At 39.2% G+C, this 20,008-nt stretch overlaps 2 protein-coding genes across 6 annotated transcripts in view; one reads left to right on the plus strand and one right to left on the minus strand.

The window, feature by feature from the left end:
* Positions 1–900: 900 nt before the first annotated feature.
* On the minus strand, positions 901–9,258 carry LOC111869384 (E3 ubiquitin-protein ligase RNF146). Of its 3 annotated transcripts, none has more exons than XM_023860880.2 (4): positions 9,042–9,258; positions 8,854–8,939; positions 8,398–8,646; positions 901–1,815 (listed from the first exon to the last, which is right to left on the minus strand). In XM_023860880.2, exons 2-4 carry the CDS (start codon positions 8,918–8,920, stop codon positions 1,247–1,249), a joined length of 885 nt encoding a protein of 294 aa, XP_023716648.1. In that variant the 5' UTR covers positions 8,921–8,939; positions 9,042–9,258; the 3' UTR covers positions 901–1,246. The 3 variants fall into 3 exon arrangements, with proteins under 3 accessions (XP_023716648.1, XP_033609305.1, XP_023716647.1); XM_033753414.1 differs by lacking the exon at positions 9,042–9,258 and adding an exon at positions 2,524–2,589 and having other exon boundaries at positions 8,854–9,033; XM_023860879.2 differs by lacking the exon at positions 9,042–9,258 and having other exon boundaries at positions 8,854–9,033.
* A 561-nt stretch (positions 9,259–9,819) lies between these two features.
* LOC111869377 (SNF-related serine/threonine-protein kinase) overlaps positions 9,820–20,008 on the plus strand; it is a 56,466-nt gene continuing 46,277 nt past the window's right edge. For 2 of the 3 annotated variants that reach the window (XM_033753406.1, XM_023860872.2), the window contains exon 1: positions 9,831–10,300. The gene's annotated coding sequence lies outside the window, so the exon portion shown is untranslated. Of the gene's footprint in view, positions 10,301–20,008 lie in introns of all 3 variants that reach the window. The other variant, XM_023860871.2, reaches the window with a different exon arrangement.

Below are 20,008 nucleotides of genomic sequence, written 5' to 3' on the forward strand. Positions count from 1 at the left end.
CCGTCAGGACAAAGTACGTGAAGTGCGAAATCGGACTCTGCATTTCCGGATTTTTTTGAGAATTCCACACGAAGGCAACATTCCGGCAGATGACGCAGGTGGGAAGACAGACACTCCATGCAGATGGTGGCCAAAAATCATATAAGTAGGACATTATTTTCTACCTTAAAAATGTATTTCAAATAACGTCCGCACGCGCGGACTTTGCGACACCACATGGCGTCATTCGTACCGCTGCCTTTACTATCTGCGACGACATACGTTGTCTTTAGTCGTTTAAAGGTTAAGATATGATTCAGAAGCTTTCTTCATCACTAAGAAAGTCATAATGCTGAAGGAAAATGTCAACATTTCAATGAGCTACCATGACAGATGAAGCAATATGAAAATATGAGGAGGTTGTGTTGGAGGTGATCATTTCCCATGTGCTAGCACCTGCTGAAATACTGTTGCAGGGAATCAGCCTATGAAGTTGCTTTTTCATCATTCACCACTAATAACTGTATTAACAATGCACACACATTCTGAGGTATAAAACTTAACCCACACAATTGCTTTTTGGTAGGTAACCTCTTGCCTCTGATGTTATATTTAAATTATTTTACTTTCTGTAAAACTAGTTATTTTAAGAAGAGTACTATCTTCTGGGATGTACCACCAAGTGATTTAGTAGGAGGTCAACTTCTATAGCAGTGCACAAAGTTACATCCCAGAAGATGGAACTCATCAGTCACCACTGTGAAAACTTCAAGTCCTGCAAGTTATTTTAGTTTTCATTCCAATAAATGGTACTGTGGCTGGAGAAAACATAACTTACAGTGAAATTCTCACGTGACGCTGCTTAATTTATGATTTTATGATGTCAAGCAATGTGGTTTTAACCCTGTTATCTCTGTTAAATTTAAGACACTCCTCAGTTTATTAACTCCATCATTCCTGAATACAAGAAAAAATTATTGTAATCGGAACTTCCATCAACAAACATTTTTATCAGAGGTCAACTGCACTTACACCACAATCTTGTACTGTGACACTACCACTAAGATTGTAAGTTTACTTGTGTATAAAACCTGGCACAGCATGATATCAAAATTCAATTTTTAATTGCTAAAATACAATAAACACCTCTCTCTAAAGTTAGCTGAATATGACAGAATTACAATATGTCAACACTACAATCATTTTGAAACACAAACACCCTATCAGTTTTTCAACAAAATATTAGACAGTAATATGTGAAAGCAAATCACAGCAAATCCTCATCTGAGGAAAAGGTAAGCACCCAAGGTGGGGGTATAACCCCTGAAAAGTTTGGCAGTTCTTGGTCTTCATCCCCACTCCCTCTTTCACCTCCATCACTATCATCCAAAGCAGTAACATCATCCCTGAAACTAAGTGATCTAATCTGTTCAACAGCCCTGTGAAGGGACTCTTGTTGATCTGGTGTTGTATCTCCACTGGCATTTCCTCCAGCTGGAGTCTGGGGTGTGTTCGTTGGTGGAACTGGGGTAGGGGTCATGGCTCCATCAGTAGTCCCTTGAAGGGCAGGACTCTTTGACCGGGCTTCTTCACCTTGCTCCCCTAATGCCTGCTGGTAGCCTTCCAATCGTAGACCAGCAACACCCTTTTTTGGGATTGTGGCAAGATCACGTTTAATACGTCGGCGACGGGAAGGGTCATTTCTTCGTATTTGAAGCATTGCATCAAAATCGGCAATGTACAGCAAACCTGCCACAAGAAGTTCACATATCCTTTCCCCTTTCTTGTAGGCTGCCTCCAGTTCTCGGCTTGTGCGCTCATCATATTGCCACCATCCTGCAAAGAGCCACAGATTTAGTAAGACCAGTGCAACCTGCGGTCAGTATTCAACTTATTTCAAAGACGTATTACTTAATATAAAAATTTGGGTCACCTCACAGTTGCATAATTGATACATGTAAAATTATAAAAAATTCTTAAACCTTGTTTATACAAATCAATAATTACTCTTACCATTATTGGGTTCATAGGCAAACAACTACATGGTTATATATGCCTCTGTAAGAAAAAGACATCAAATAAAAAATTCAAACCATCGATTGGAGGTCTGAATAAAACATTCATAGCCTAAGTCTGAGTTTCTAAACTAGAATTTTAAAGTACATTTACTTTAAATGTCAATAACAATACAAATTATGATCAGAGAACAAACCAGTTTAATCTGTAGTTTGGTAATGAACATAAAACAAACAGTTTACTGCCAAATAAAATTCTGAAATATTGTTCAAGACATTTGTTCACTGTCTGTTTAACAGATATTTGGTTATCCAAATTTTGGCTCTTCCTATTTCTTACTAAAGCCATGCTCAAGCATGAATGTTCACATTTCTACTATCTTTCATCGAAGCCCGGCAATGCCTTTACTTTCAGCTGTTTTCAGATCACGTTTGATTCTTCGTTTTTTTGTAGGTTCACGTTTCCTGTATTGCTGAGAGTTTTTAAAGTCAATCACATATAGAGTCCCACATATAAGCATCTCACAACTTGATTCTCCAAGTTTAAACATTTCCTCGAGATCCATACTTGTGCGTTCGTCATACAGCCACCAACCTAGGGGACAGGAATTCATAAATCAAGGCGTGGACTTATGAAAAAATAAAAGAAAGGTCCAACTTCAAGATATACTAAAGGAAATGGTACAGACAATTCCATCAGCCACATCGTCTCTTATGAGTGGACAATATTAAAATGGACCTTAGAGAGATAGAACGGGATGTTATGGATTGGATTGATCTGGCTCAGGAAAGGGACCAGTGGAGGGCTCTTGTGAACATAGTAATGAACCTTTGGCTTCCATAAAATGCTGGGAAATTCTTGAGTAGCTGCAGATTTGGCTTCTCCTCAAGAAGGGCTCAGCTCCATAAGTAAGTTAGTACATCACCTCCTAACCATATACTGACTGAAAACATGCTGACCCAATTGCAAAATCTACTAAGATTGAGGAGGGATAGCTCATTTATTATGATGAACAGAAAATAATGACCTCTTGAAGGCTGAAACATGTAGCCAAACACCTTTGCGCAGTAAAAGAATGGTGATACACTAGTATCAATTTGTCTTTGTTTACATTTGTAGATATTATTGTTGTGTAGAGTGCCCCATTTGTGATATCGAGACATACAACAGGATGCATACCATAAAGACTGTCCATGCTAGACTTGCACATCGGATAAACAAATACATGAACACAAAACTTAAGTTACTGAACTATAACGCAAATATTTACTTTAATAGAACTTGCTTAGGACAAAACACCCAAATACACACACATAAAGGTAAATTCACACAATAAATTATACCTAAACAGAATTATAAACTATACTAATATATTATTTTTTGTGTAATTATTAGATATATTTAACAAAAAGGTAGTATTTGCTTCCAAAAATAAAACAAATTGTAATAATATGCATCCCTATTAAAGTACTGTAACATGTATATCCATTGGCAGGGAGCAGCTAGGTAAACAAGTTCCTGCAAAGAAAAATTCTTTGGCAACAATAGGCAAAGGCTTTCCACTTCCAGGCAACAGACCTGTAAACAACCTTCACCTGGGTACATTACAACATCAGATATCTACTGCTAGGCAATAAGCAGTAAACAAGTTTCGTCAACAACAGAGGCTGTTTTCTAGATGGTCTGTGCAGAGGCTACATAATGAGGTTTACAGGGACTTGTATTGCCCCCCCATGCAGAGGTGGGGTCGAATATCTCCACCGTGACCCTGCGAGTCGTAAGAGGCAACGAAAAGGGAAGTCTCAAATCTGAGAAAGTAAAATATGGTCTTGAGTCCCAAAGGACTCAGACCCTAGAAGACTGCACTGGCAAGGGCCAGCAGCATATACAAAGGGCAGACCCGTCCTCTCATCAGAGAGAGCGCCCCACAGAAGCAAGACCGTAAATGCCAAACACTAATAAATATCTGGTCATGAGCCCAACCGGGGCTCGACACCAAGACTTACTGACTGGCAGACTGTCAGTCGCAATGTGACTTGGACATGGACTTGTATTGCCCGTGTGGAGGTGGGTTCGAATACCTCCACCATGACTCTGCAAGTTGTAGGAGGCGACGAAAAGGGAAGTCTCAAATTTGAAACAATAATATATGGTCTCGAGTACCAAGGGATTTGTACCCAAGAAGGACTGCATTGGCAAGGACCAGCAGCATATACAAAAGACAGACCTGTCCTCTCATCAGAGAGGGTGCCCACAAAAAAAAAAAAAAAAAAAAAAAAAAAAAAAAAAAAAAANAAAAAACAAGACTGTAACGGTCAAACAGTAATAAAGATCTGGTCAGAAGCCCTAGGTGGGTGCTTTATGCCAAGACAGACTGGCTGACTGACCGTAGGTCGTAAAATGGGACTCAGACTTGTATCCAAGATCTTCTCGGAGGAGAAGATGTTACATAAGGACTATTACCGCAAGAGTTCAGTTGCAAAAAAAAATCTCTGGTCATGGGCCTCAAGGGGCCTGACGCCAAGACGAACCGATTGGTGGTAGACCACCAGTTGTAAAGTAACTCTGACTCTGGTATCTGAGACCCCATGTGGAGGTGGGGTCGAATACCTCCACTGTGAACCAGTCAGTTGCAGGAGGCGACGAAAAGGAAAGTCTCAACTCTAAGACAGTAAAATATGGTCGCAAGTCCCAAGGGACTCAGACCTGAGAAAGACTGCGCTGGCAAGGAACAGCAACATATACAAAAGACAGACCCATCCTCTCATCAGAGAGGGCGCCCCCACAGAAACAAGACCGTAACCGTCAAATGGTAATAATTAATATCTGATTATGAGCCCCAGATGGGGCTCAACACCAAGACATACTGACTGACCATCAGTCACAAGGTGACTTTGACTTTGTATCTGAGGTTGGCCTGTGTGGAGACGGGTTCAAATACCTCCACCGTGACCCTGCAAGTCATAGGAGGTAATGAAAAGGGAAGTCTCAAATTTGAGACAGTATTGAACGGTCTCAAGTACCAACGGTCTAGGACCTGAGAAAGACTGTGCCGGCAAGGACCAGCAGCATATACATAAGACAGACCCTTCCTCTTGTCAGAGAGGGTGCCCACAAAAAACAAGACCGAAACTGTCAAACAGTAATAAAGATCTGGTTGCAAGCCCCAGATGGGTGCTTTATGCCAAGACAGACTGGCCGTTGGTCATAAAATGAGATTCAGGCTTACACCCGAGAAAGACTACGCTGGCAAGGTCCAGCAGCATATACAAAAGACAGACCAGTCCTCTCATCAGAGATGGCACCCCACCCCCCCAAAAAAGACCATAACTGTCAAACAGTAGTAAATATCTCGTCATGACTGACTGACCATCAGTCACAATGTGACTTTGACTTTGATACCTGGAGTTCCACAGTTCAGCAGTTGAGTTGACAGGACAGTTCAAGGCAATTCAGAGACAAGTGCGGAGTGCAGTTCAAGAGAAGATTATAAAAGTAACTAAGATAACGGGCTGACAAACGGAATCCAATAGCACAGTCCTGGAGGCTACAAACAAAGATTAGAATTGAAGTGTTGAAGACTTTAAGATCTGTGTCTTAGTCACTAATACACGTGACAATCCATTTCAAGAACTAAAGCTGAATTCTTGTACGCTGGATGAGGAACTATTGAAGGTTGAAGCACATAGCGGAACACCTTTGCACAATAAAGGAATGGTGACAGATTAGTAAGAATTTGTCTTAGTTTACATTTGTAGATATTACTGCTGTGTATATGGCCCCATTTGTGATATCATGTATTCCAATTTACTTTGCTTTCTTTGACATCATAACTCAACTCTTTTCATTTTAAATGCTCAACATTTATTTGTCAAGTCAGTCAAAACACTGAACAGCCTAAGGAGCGTGCATACACTTGGACCCACAATGCAATGGATAAGCCCACAGGCCTACAAATTTCAAACAAAGCCCTTGCAGATCATACCAGATGACAGAAATACTCCCTGTTGTTTCATATATCCCTGGCACCTTCATAAAAAGCAGAAATCTGGGGAAAATTTTTCAATGATACCACCAATTTCATCTAATTCACTTAGATGAACACTTAGCATTTTGATTCTGTTCCTCCCTAATCCAATAATGGCCGCATCTTAATTAATTTGCAAGTGCATCACTGGTGTTTATATGTGAAACCGTTACATCCAGAGATGTACACCAGCTTCTTCTCCCTACTCTTCAGATGGGTGCTGTACACGAAAACTCACTGTTTCTGCGTGTAACACGTGACATTTCAACCCAATAGTGCATAAGCTCGTTTCGTGGTAGCTGTTCAGCAACATACTGGAGAGAAACTGAAATGCATACAGGCTATAGGCACTGTGCCAAACACAAACCAATCTAATTCCTACACTATTCACTGAATTTATGTCTGTGTGTGTGCACACGCATGCATGCGTGTACGCACACACTTTATTCTTTTCATTTACATAACCATGACACATTTTACCACAGTAAGTAGACATAATTAGGTGACCATTGCACAGACTGTACTTACTGGAACTTTCATATGGATGTGACAAACACCTTCAGGAAAAGAAAAAAAGCTGCAGGACAGCAATATAATTAACCGACCAACTAGCCACTCAAGAAATTCCCAGCAATTTGTGGAACCCAAAGGTTCATTACTGTGTTCACAAGAGCCCTCCACTGGTCCATATCCTGAGCCAGATCGATCCAGTCCATACCACCCGATCCTATTTCTCTAAGACCCAATTTAATATTAATCACCCATCTACATCTTGGTCTTCCTAGTGGTCCCTTTCCTTCTGGCTTTGCCACTAATATCCTATATGCATTCCTCGTCTCCCCCATCCTTGCTACAAGCCCTGCCAAACTCATCCTCCTTGACTTGATTATTCTAAATATGCTTGGCGAAGAGTACAATCTCCTCATCATGCAGTTCTCTCCAACCTCCTGTCACTTCACTTCTCTTCAGTCCAAATGTTTTCAAACACCCTCAGTCTATATTTGTCCCTTAATGTCACAGACCAAGTTTCACACACTTTCAGAACCACAGTGAAAATTATACTAGTTTTGTATATTCTAATTCTTATGTTTTTAGACAGCAAACAAGAAGAAAAGGGTTCTGGACTGACTGGTAGCAAGCATTACCCAAATTCAATCTCCTCTTAATTTCCTCCTGAATCAAATTTTGATTTGCCACTGTTGTTCCCAAATATCTGAACTGTGCCACATTTTCAGAGCATCTGTTAGCTATCTTTATGTCATGAATAGCTAATGTACGAGTACTGTATCACTGTACTTTCATTTTATTCTCCAGGATCTGATGCATGCAAGAAATATGATCAGTAATTGATCTGTTATGTTGAAACCCACACTGATGATCATCAATAATTTAATCTATACATGGAATTAACCTTGAGAGAAGGATATTGGATTAAATTTTGTATGAAGTTGATAGCAGTGATATCCCACAATAATTACTGAAGTCAGTTTTATCTCTCTTCTTGTGAATTGGTAAAATAATAGACACCTTCCACTGATCAGGCAATTCTTCCTTATTCCAAATAGAATTATTGAGTTACTGGGTCTCAGACTGTAATGTTTTACCTCCTGCTTGAATCAGTTCTGCCAGAATTTGATCACTAACCAGCAATTTATACATTCTCAACTTTGCAATAACAATTTCAACCTCAAAAGGGCTATTATCAGGTACTAATGGCTCAGCTGTATGTACTCCTATCTGCCTAACATCACTGACCCTATGTACATTTAATAAGAGAGAACTAGTTCTTCCACATATTCAAAATACTGTGGTTATCTGAAAGCAGATATCCATTCTCTTCCTTGACGAAGTTACTTCCAGGTAGCTAACCCCTATTAAACTCATTTATTCCTCTACACAGGTGTCCGATGTTCTTGTTCTTACTGTTCGCTGCAAGCTCATTTGAGAAGCCAAATGGACTCCCAATTTTATGTACTAAAAAAAAACTCCATGATTTCAGTCCGCACACAAACTATACTGACCGAGCGAGCGACGCGAAGCTTAGTGCCAACTTTTGCCGATAGAGGGTGTCGCATGGTCAACACAATGAATCCCCATGGCCATTAATTTCGGTTTTCTAGACCGAAGCCGCTATTTCCTTGAAATAGCTCCTCAATTATCATCATGAGGCTGAGTGGACCCCGTTCCAGACACACTACTTCTCCGAAGAAATCTGGTAGCGCCGGGAATCGAACCCAGACCTCTGGATCTGCAGTCAAGAACGCTGACCACTAGACCACAGAGGCGATAGTAATATTGCAATATTAATACATATAACTGATAATCTGCTGAGCTCCTCAAGAGGTGTATTTAAATCAACTGACTCAAATACATACCATTTCTTCCCTCATAAAACCACTGATAGCCACCATCAAATCCTGCACTGTCTTTGTCTGTATTATTCTGTGCTACTAGGACAGGTTTTTCAAAATAATCTGTTGGAATTTCCTGGCGACACATTGCACACTTCTTGCTCTGATTTGCTACACCCTTCACACACAGAAAGCAAAATATGTGACCACAAGGCAACTGTGCAGGGTGAACACAGGTCTGCAAGCACACTGCACATTCAGGAATCGATGACCCTGAAAACAAAGACAAAGCACCCATAAATGGAAATAAATACGTTAGTTATTAATTACACATCAGTTGCACATATTAAATCATATAAATGCTTTCGAAGATCGCTAAATTCTTATTGTGTAACTTTCACAAGAATTAACACTTCACAAGCAAAGTCCTTACTCCCAACGTTTCAAACCATCTTGAGGATAATTTGTATTAATCACTACCTATGTTTTCTGTTCCCAGAGTTCTTTTGTCCCCTTCAGTTCCTTCCACGGGTCTACTTTCGGCCATTCCTTTTTAATTCTGACACCTTATTTTAGAAAAGAAAGAAACACAACCATAACAAATATCCACGGACACTTATTACACAAAACAATTCTCCATTTCTAAATTTCCTTCCAGAACGACATACTTATCAAATAAAATTTCCCAACATTTTCAGTTTGAAAATGACAAATAATTAATTTGCACTCATTCTATGCACGAGAACGAAGTATAAGTGCACTTGTAATGTGTTTGGAAACACACATTATATACATTTAATTGGTACAGTGTGTACAAATTAAATCAAAATACAAATGCACGAATATTACATTGTTTCCACATTTCAGATTAGACAAGGAAGTGCTGAAGATGGGCTCATTTCCCGCTAATGGTACATTGACGGGTCCGGGAGATGTCGTGATGGTCGTGATGATGAGCCAAGTTACCATTTCAGTAAAGCGATCTATTTTTCGCGAAAGCATAAAACAAGTGATTTACGGACGTCTCTAAACCAAGACAACTAGATATGCAATTCGGTACAGGAAGAAAGGATCGATGAACAAGGGTTCAACAACTTGCTTAACGCAATATATGTCACCTACGAAAATAAAATTATTTCATGATATTCATGTATGCAGTCACCAAGTCCGAGGATCTGTGCTCGAAATCTAACTTCTAAGCATTTTTGTAAACGCGTCTTGTTCCTACTGGACTGCTTTGTTTTTTGGAACTGTTGTGTAGACTGACCTATTACATATTTTTCCTAACTAAATGTTTTCAGTGGTTTGTGAAATTGTCAGTCAGGATGATGAGTGAAAAGCGGCTTTTTATTGTGTGTGTGTGTGTGTGTGTATATATATATATATATATAGTTCAATGATGGCACATATTGCCATATGAGTCTGCAATAATAGTGGGCTGTTTCTCCGACTGTGCATGGACACTTCATGGAATACTTATGAAGGTTATGTTTTTATCAATAGATGGAGATGGATGAAACAGTTTTTATAGTACCTCTATGGTCTGTGCATTTGGTAGGTTTGTGTTATTTACGTTCATATAAGGAAGAACCTGAGTTGCGTATCTTTACAGGTAGTTTACTAAGGTCACTATAATAATATCCCAACATACTAATTTTTAGCCCATACATATACATCAATGTGGCCATACTTTCATCAGAACCATCAGAACGATAAGCGTTTTCATTGACAAATGCGCGAGAAGGAAGCGCACGGTATCAATTGTCGAAATGTATTCGGTTTGCCACAACGGTAACGACACTAAATGATTTGTGAGTGAAATTATACCGAATGTATGTACGAAAGACATGTGCGTGATTCAGAAGTGACAGAAGATATATATGGAGGAATACAATCCTCTTCAGACGTGATCCACAATTGAAAATTGGTAAGTTGTTATTCCACCAAAGAAAATGGCTCCCATTCTGAATCCAAATTAATTAAATATTTCCGATTATTATGGGCAAATTATATTATTTCCAACGTGACTTCAGATGATTTGAAGGATGATGCGAAGTTGCAACTTTTTGATGTTTCTAACTCTAATTAAGTGTGATATATCGGATTTTCTTCATTATTTGCACATGATATTAATCATTTTAATTTAGAGGTTAGTAATTTCGTTGTTTTTCCTTAAAGCATTACAGGGAATAATTAAAGATGTTGTAATAGTTTGTTAAGATACTCTCATTGCTGTCTAATTAGTTACTGGTATTTGCTGAAATACTAGTAGTTTCCACAAGTCACGTTAGTACTTTCTAAGTTGAGCTCCCACATCATCGGTTTCACCACACTTCTTCGTATATTACTTATTATATAAGTTTTCCTCAGTATAACCAGTGACAGTATGATAGAAGACTTGGCTGCAATTAAATCCATTAAAGTAACTCGATAAATTTCATTGAACTCCGTGCATATTTTGAAGATGGGTTCAAGTATTAATGTTGTAAATTATAGAGTGTTTAAGTATGTGTGAAGATTAGTGATTCCCAAAGGCAAAATATTTCATCAACTCATAAATGGGTGAATTATTAACTTGAACTTCTGATGAGAAGATACACAATCTGGCAGATCTCACATTGATAAAGAAAAGCTGGCATTTATTTATTTTATTTATTTATTTCGTCTCTATAGATCATTGTTACATGATATAGGACAAGTCAGTTACTGTACATTGGCTGATTACAATAAGAGAATAAAGTTACAATACAACAATTGTTTACAGTAGATTATAGTAGATTACAATAATTAAGAGTTCGTATAGTGTGAGGTGGAATCCATATTAAGTCCCCTTGGCACGTCGGCTTCCATATGTCCTATTGTACCTGTACTGGTGATAATGCTTATGGAGAATTTGATGGAATGAGGATTGGCAGGGGAAACTGAAGTAGTCGGGGACAACCTGCTTGATGTGTGATCTCTCAGAGTAGCTGGCTTTGGAACCAGTCACTACCTGAAAGTTGCAACAGATATTGATCGTTGAGAAACAGCCAGTAAGCACTAAAAAATGTGGAAGTTTGGTATGGAGAGATACAGTCTTAAGAAACTAACACAGATGTTAACACTGTGAATTAAAATCTGAGGTTTGTTTGCAACTTTGGCAAACTGGGATGGTAGTTTGGATATTGGTAGGGCTTGAGAAATATTAATAAGACATCAAAACTCCAGCCTAAGAGAGTCTAGGTAGAATAGCAGGAGATAAGAAATCCCAGAAAAATTAAAGTTATTTTCGTGCTCCTTAAAACACTCTGAAACAGTGCCTTGAAATTCATCATCACTTGGAAACCAACATCCATTCAATTGATTCTTCATGCCTTATAATAGGAAGTAATTACTGGAGGCCAGGTCTGGACTCTAGGGTTGTCGGTTTACTTGTTCATAGCCACAGTTCCTTATGGTAGTAAGTGCTGTTTGTGAATTGTATAAATGAGCATTGTCATGAAGAAGCAGGACAACACTTGTCACCTTCCCTTGTTGTTTCTCTTGAAGACTTCCTTTAAATTCCAAAGCAGTTCCAGCCCTAAGACACATTGGCCATGATCTTTACAGTCAACAATGGTTTCTAGAATTTCCTGTAAATGGGTGAAATGTTTCTATTGCATGGACCATATTTTGTTTTAGTATCCTATTGATGAATCCATGCATTTTCTGTTGGTGTCTCATTCATGGGTCTATGTTTCATCATGTGTATTGATTCTTATGAGAAATGTACCTGAATCTACTTCATGAAGACCCAGAATTCTCAGCAAATTGAACCCCCATTACATTTGAAATGAACAAAAACTGAACTTCAGTTTGAAGAGTGGAACCTCCTGGGTTGTAATGCCAAGCAATCTGGAGAGAGTGATGACATGGGGGATCATATAATTTCTGAAATGTTGGGCTTTCGCCAAACTGCACAGTGTTACAACTCAGAAGACCATACTGCTGATAAGCACCATTGTGAGAACCTGAAATATCACTTTCAGTTTGCCCAGGCAGTTATGGAAGATGGCCAAAACAAATGATCAACACACTGCATTCTCAAGCAATCACAGATACACTTAAACACCTGTCCAGCGTGACCAGGTCTTCTTCTTTTGACACATTTATTTATTAGTCACTTTCACTGGCCTACTAAGTTGAAGGTCATCTTTAATGGATTTTCTATCCCATTTGAGTGTTTAGATGAATATTTTGTTTGGCATCTTGGACGTTCAGTATCACCATACACAGCCAATATCTATTTGCAAACAGCCATTTGTCAGTTCCCTTTTACGTTAGTCATTTAATGAATCATTGCTGTAATTTCAAAAACTCCATATTTACATGCAGTAAGGTTGATTTACACTGTGGCCCCATCAGAAGTTTCAGGTGGGCAGAACTGGAACTGCACATGTGTCAGAAGAGGTTACAACTTGTTTGAGTGCTACTCTAAGCTAACATCTAGTATTCCCTAACAGACCATGTTCAAATGTAATGTTTTAGCCTTTGTTTTAGTATGAACTCAACAGAAGTACACATTTAAACATAAAACTGAATTATATGTATCATTTTCCCACCATATCATTCTTCTGCATTTGATAAAATTTTTCATGTGATGACTATATGCAGATTGCCTTCTTATGGGGTATGATGCAAGAAACAAGTTGATGTAACTGTAGTGCAGTTGGTTCATACTCAGGAGGTGCTTGTTTTGAATCTTAGTAGGGAAATGGACTAACACAAGTGATATCTTTCTTGGTTTTTAGCAATCCTTTCAGACAAATGCTGGGATAGTACTTTGCTTCCTTCCAAATTCTTTTCAATTTGTCATCCATCCAGTCAGTGCTAATAGTGTAGGTATTAAAAACATTGTTAAATAACATGGAAAGTAAAGAAGGCACTGATATCTTGTAACTTGGTAGGTAGATGTCAGAGTTTTACAGGAACTTGTTTCCTTAGTCTTCAGGGTAGAAGAGTGACTGCCCTGAAGAATGAGGCAGTATGTTTATTCAAAATGTTGATTCATTTATTCCATTCATTCATTCATTCATTCATTTTTATTTTATCCTGTAGATCAAAATACAATGATTTAGGACATGTTCATATGTATTATTATTGAAATACACTAATGATTATGGCATAAAATTATTATATCTTGTTCTCTGCATCTGCATATCAGCAGACAATATGACGGAATTCTTCTTTGAGATAATTATATATTGAGCAGTAGCATGCGGTAATAAGTAATTCCTTCAGTTCCTTTTTGAACTTTGTTGTTGTTACCTATTTGTTTTTTGTTGGTAGGAAGTTTTTTTATAGGAGATGGAATCATATCCCAAAAGACAGTTGTCTTCACATCTGACAGTGTTTAAAGTTTATGGTTAATTTAGTCAAATTCAGTGAACATTTAGGTGCAACATGGCATATTTACTTGCCCAGGTCCCAGATCTTTTCCAATGCACTTGATACAAAGATCATATGACAATCATGGACCTCGGGCATAACTCTTAAGGGAAACTTGAATGTGATGTGAGAAAAGGGTATATTGTCTGTTTCTCCATTGCTTACGTACATTAAGTGAAAGACTGTAGGACATTGTAACTAAATGGGAACATGTGCACATTTATAAAAGCAGTATTGTATATTGGAACTTTGAGGCCTTGTAAAAGTAAAAAGTAAAGGTATCCCTGTGACAGGCCGTGGAGGCCCATAGGGTTGTGAGATGTTGAGGTTGCCACATTTTCTGAACAATCGGCTTATAGAAGACGGCAAGGTTGTCAGCCGTATGTGCCGTCCGCCCTTTACCCCCAAGAATATTCCAGGAAAATTTGTGGTACTCATTTCTGTTAGAGGTTGAGTCGACCCCAGGGCCATAGTGTGGCTGGAAGGATTAGGTCTATTGAAAAAAAAATCCAGTGACCTCATCAGGACTTGAACCCACGGCCTTCCAGCTTGTAGCATAGTGCCCCAACCAACTATGCTACTGCGTGCCCTTGTGGTAAATGGAAAAGAAATAAGGAACATAAACAATAGCAAAGGGACAAATTTGTGACTTCATTAGAGATGGAATGATTAAAAATCTAGTTCAGTGTTTCTTATCAGACAGTGGATGATTCATTTGAATGTGCCTATATCTGTGGTATGACATTTCGCTTCGTGGTGTGATTATATATTCACAGTACTCCTGTTCTGGTCATCACATTCTGTATCACAGAAACTAATAATGATGGTGGATAAGTGTGAATACAGAAACGTTCATTTTTGGAAGGGAAACTTGGAAATGTCTTTAATTTTGCCTTTACATGCATAAGTTTAGTTCAAGTCAGTTTCCTTCCTCATAAGAAAATCATATTGCACTGTCACAACAGTGGATAGTGTTATGTTACTGACTAGCTATTTAGCTGTATGCTAATTTAATGTAGACTCTGCTGTTTCAATGTAAGATGTTGCATTATTATCATGTATGAAGGAATTCATTGCTATACATCAGCATGTAAGTTTTGGAACACTCGATTTCCTTCCAAGAAGATGGAGTAATGCTGGAATGGAACATGGGGGCATAAAGATGTAATGTACCATTTTTATTGAGGAAATCACAGGAAGCATGGCAAGTGATAGATGAAGGAAGGAGGGAAGGAAACAGGTTCTACGTATATCTGGAGGGACTGAGGAACCCCATGAAAAATCTCATCGTCCACTCAGGAATAGATTTAAGCTCAGGGCCTCTCATATAAGACGTGAGGTACTGCCCATTGCATCAGATCCTTGTCGTTCAGTTTTTCCTACCATATTCAGGCTAATTTTGTGGCTCAGCCAGCCTCTTATTCATTAGATAGAAACCATTTTTCCTGGACTAAAACTGCCAAAGCATGAATGTGACCACTCGTCTCACTGTAGTGCCAGCTTTTAGTGATTGTGAAATCAAAACTCTTGCTGATTGAGGAAGCTATATCTGATCCAGGGATCATGGTTTATTTTGTACAAGGGTTATAACATGAAAAAATTGAGGGTACCACCCAGGTCTGTCCACAAATGACTTTTTGTTCATGTCTACGACTTTATGAAAAATTCTTATGATTGGCAGAGTTCATTAATATAGTATGTGAGTTATTGCTGTAATTTAAGCTCATTAAACCAACAGCTGTTTGGTTTTGTTGTTGCTGGGGAGTGGCCCAAGGACTTTACAGAAGAGACAGTGATTGCCTTAAAGAAAAAGACAAAAGCTACAAAATGCAGCAACCATCGCACAATAAGCCTTATTGCACATACAGCAAAGATAATAGCGAAGCTACTTAAAAGAAGAATTGAAAGGAAAATAGAGGATATACTTGGAGAGGATCAGTTTGGATTTAGAAGAGGAAAAGGAACCACGGATGCAATAGGGATGATGAGAATTATAGCAGAATGAACTTTGGAGATAGATGAAGAACTGTGTGCTTGCTTTATGGACTGGAAGAAGGCATTTGACTGTGTAATTTGGACCAAATTAATGCAGATCCTAAAGGAAACAGGTATCGATTGGTGGGAAAGAAGATTGATTATTAAATTGTACATGGATCAGAAAGTTAGAGTGTGACTGGACAGAGGGGAGACAAGAGGTGTGAAGATTGAAAGGAGTTCGACAAGGATGCTGTTTATCACCAATTTTGTTCAACTTGTACAGCAAGTGCCTTACCAAGGCACTGGATGGGCTTGGAGACTTCAAATTAAGAGGGCAAATTATTCAAACTGTGAAATATGCAGATGACGTTGTGTTAATGGCTAAGGAAGAAACTGTGCTACAGGGTATGATTGATAGACTAATCGAAATTGGAAGGTGCTATGCCATGGAAATGAATGTGGGGAAAAACAAAAGTAATGAAAATTTCGAGACAATTAACCCCAGTCACAATAAAGATAGACCAAAAACAACTGGAGAATGTGAAATGTTTTAAATATTTGGGTAGCTTGTTAACAGGTGATGGAAGGTGTACTTGTGAAATTAAATCTAAGATTCCCATGGCAAAAGCTGCATTTAGCAAGAACAATCTGTTCACCAGCAAATTGGACTTAAATTTTAGAAAGAAACTAGTGAAAGGCTACATTTGGAGCATGGCTTTGTATGGGGCTGAAACTTGGACACTTAGGGCAGTAGATCAGAAACGCCTGGAAAGCTTCGAAATGTGGTGTTGGAGCAGGATGGAGAAGATCAGTTGGACCAATTATGTGAGAAATGAAGAAGTGTTATTTAGAGTCAATGAGCAGAGGAATATCCTACATGAAATAAGAAAACGGAAAGCTAATTGGATTGTTCATATCTTACGCAGTAACTGCCTTCTAAAAGAAGTTATTGAAGGAAAGATAGATGGGCGGATAGAAGTGACAAGAAGACGAGGAAGAAGACGTAAGAAGATGCTGGATGACCTTGGGGACAGAAGAGGATATTTTCATTTGAAGGAGAAAGCTCTAGATCACACTGAGTGGAGGAACTGTTTTGGAAGAGACTGTGGACCTGTCGTCTGACAGATTGCTGATGATGATGAACAGACTGGATTGTGTTTGCATATGTGCCTAGTTGAGTGGAACAGACTCTACTCTTCTTCTACATCTTCATCTGATTCACTGTCCTCCCCTTACCCATTATCCTTCTCTCTCCTATCCTCCTCCACTGTCTTTTTCTCGCCTAGTGGTGCAGACCATAAGACACACCAAAGGTTCAGAAGAGCCACATGAAACTTGTGAACCACAATTTGGCCATGATGGGCATAACAAACAAACAAACCTGATATGCGGTCACATACTCATTCCATTTTTTCAAGGTCTTTCTTGGTACTGGAAGCCATTTGATTCCATCCAAATACTTATCTGGTATTGTCTGTGTTCATCTTTTTATTTTGTACTGACTGGAACAATCCGTTACTATTACGTACATTTCCATGTAAGGAAGTTATAGTAGATTCTAAATACCACGGTCTTCAGGGGTACTGCGAGGAATCTTGCCTGTCATGGACTTCAGTATTTGAATGACACCTACAATTCGAGGAGGGTTGCTAGCACATACAGAAAGTATCACGCAAGGTAATGCAGGCCAATTGAAAAGCACCTACAGTGGTTGCTGCCAATGGCATGATGTTCATACCTAGTTTCATGAACATTATCCCCATTGGTGCCAATGTATTATGCTGGAATACAAGCGGCCTCTGAGTCTAGGGGTAACGTTCCCACCTCATGACTCAAGGTACGCGGGTTCAAACCTGGCGGAGGTCGTGCAATTTTTAAGGGCGGAAAAATTCAGGGAACAAGTCATCCGGGAGGGACTTTAAGCCGTGGGTCCCGTGTCCTAGATTTACGGCACGTGAAAGATCCTCATGTCTCTAGGAGACCTCTGAGCAAAATGAGGCAACAGTTTCCCTCCCAAGTAGTTTCCAGTGCCTCTGGTAGATGGGGGAAATATCAGGTACCGAAGGACCGACCTCGTTGGCTGAACGGGGCTGATAGCACGCACCAGTACCGGTAGGGTATGGCGACAGTAGAAATTAAAGGGGGACGCACAATGGACCAATAACTGGTCTAAGTGCATGGGGAAACCCAGCCCCTCTAATAATAATAATAATAGTGATGGAATACATATGCACATTGTACTCTAAGCATATTTGGTCTCCTAAAATAGGTAAAGTTGGCTAAGTTGTAAGCTGGAAAGAAAAGAATAGGATAAGATTATTGAATGAGATTCCACACAGTGGAATGTCAGTAGAGTTTACAGACAGGATAACCACAGGCATCCCAGAGAGGATGTCCTGTCCTAAAGGTTTATCTTCTTAAATTGCACAGAATAAGACTGACGAAGCATTGTGGTGGATGACTAATTCTTTGGTAGTGAGATGTGGAAGTTCAGTACCAAAACCTGCTACAGGACACAGTCCTGAACCAGTTCAGTTAACCACCAGTTCTCACAACATGTGTTTCTGAGGTAGAGCTGCTTTTTCTTATGGACTAAAACTTGAAGGCATGCGGGTGTCATGGACGTAAAGCTTCATACAGTTTAAACATCAGCATTAGATTATGGTTGTTTTACTACGGGGGAAAGATCTATCAGTATTGATCGGATTGAAGGCTGAAGGACATGCAGCATGTGGCAGAGCCAGTCTGAATATGGTGAATATCCCTGCCCCTACTGGGAATTCAATCCAGATTGTCCAGCTTGAAGCCAGTTGATACTGAGTTGTCCCAGCTCCCCCTGTTTTCGTAAGGTTTATATTAATATTATCCACACTTTTTCCCATTTGTCCAAGATATCTGTTTCTAACAGGTGCTCTGTTACAATTCTCTAGTTATTTTTAGGTGCCTATTTAACGACACTGTCAGGATTGACACTATACAGTGCCGGATGGTAGGATGATTGAAGAATTGGAAAGGATTTGGAAAGAAGCAGTCCTAGCAGAATTGGAAAGGATTTGGAAGGAAGCAGTCCTAGCCTAATCAGGATACTTTCCAAGTGTTTGCATGTATGGACTGAGGAAATCCTCAATCAGGAGATCGGTGTCCCCGTTGTATATTTAAACCCACCACCTCCCAAATACAAGTCCCGAGCATTACTGCTAGACCATGCTGCTGAGTTATTGTCTTCACTCTCTTCAGCTAGATATGCAGCACATCTTAATCTCCTTGATTTCAGTATTAGGTGTCCAGCACATCGTAACCTCCTTGATTTCACAATCCTAATAAAGCTAGGTAACCTGTATAATCAGGAAGTTAATTGTTATTTAATATAATCCCTTCACCATTTTATTCCTCTTAGGCCCAGTGATTGTTTAGAATAAAAACGCTTGGGTTTCCTTACTGTGTTGGCACACTGCTGATGTGAGATTTGAAATTCTCAGGGTGGTGATTGTGAAGGTTACTGTCTTCTAGGTTGTGACATGCCTAAAGAAGACAGTCTTGACACTATGGATGTTTTGAGATATGTCAGATGAGTTATCATGTATAAAATCCGTCACCAGCAAACCTGCCACTCAAATAGATTCCATTGTAGTGTGTTCTCCAAATTAATAATTTCAAAAGCCCTAACTTCATTTTTAAAGGTCATCATGAGTAGATGATAGTTATTCATTTGATAGAGAAATTTCCTGCATTTATTGAATCTGTAGGTTCATTGCATTTTCCACAAAATCATGCCTTCAAATTCTGGAAATTTTGAATCCGTTCAGTATGTCATTGGGGTGACACTAAGATCATCATCCGTAATTATTCGGAATTCTCTTCTTTTTCTTATTTTCTTTGGGCTGAAAGGGAACGTGACGAAAAAGAATGTTGTAGTGGCAAGGACTGCTACCTTGTTGATAAGGAAAATGCAGTTATTTTAACATATGAAGAAACAAAGAAATACATTGATCATGATAGGACCACGTGTTCTTAACATAGCCAGTAACACGATCCTGATGGGTAAAGTTTCCCATGTGGTTAATTAATAAACGTCACGCCATGAAGACGTGGGGTAGTGAAGGTTTAGTTCCGCCATTTTTGTTTTCGGTCCTAGATGGAGGTGACAACTTCACGCCCCGGCGTCTTTACTCCCTGGGAAAGTTTGCCAGGTACCCATTGGATATGAGGCTGGGTTGACCCCAGAGCCGGTCTGGACGCTGTGGAATAGAGA

Source organism: Cryptotermes secundus, unplaced genomic scaffold (genome assembly GCF_002891405.2).
Source record: "Cryptotermes secundus unplaced genomic scaffold, Csec_1.0 scaffold584, whole genome shotgun sequence".
Lineage (NCBI taxonomy): Eukaryota > Metazoa > Arthropoda > Insecta > Blattodea > Kalotermitidae > Cryptotermes > Cryptotermes secundus.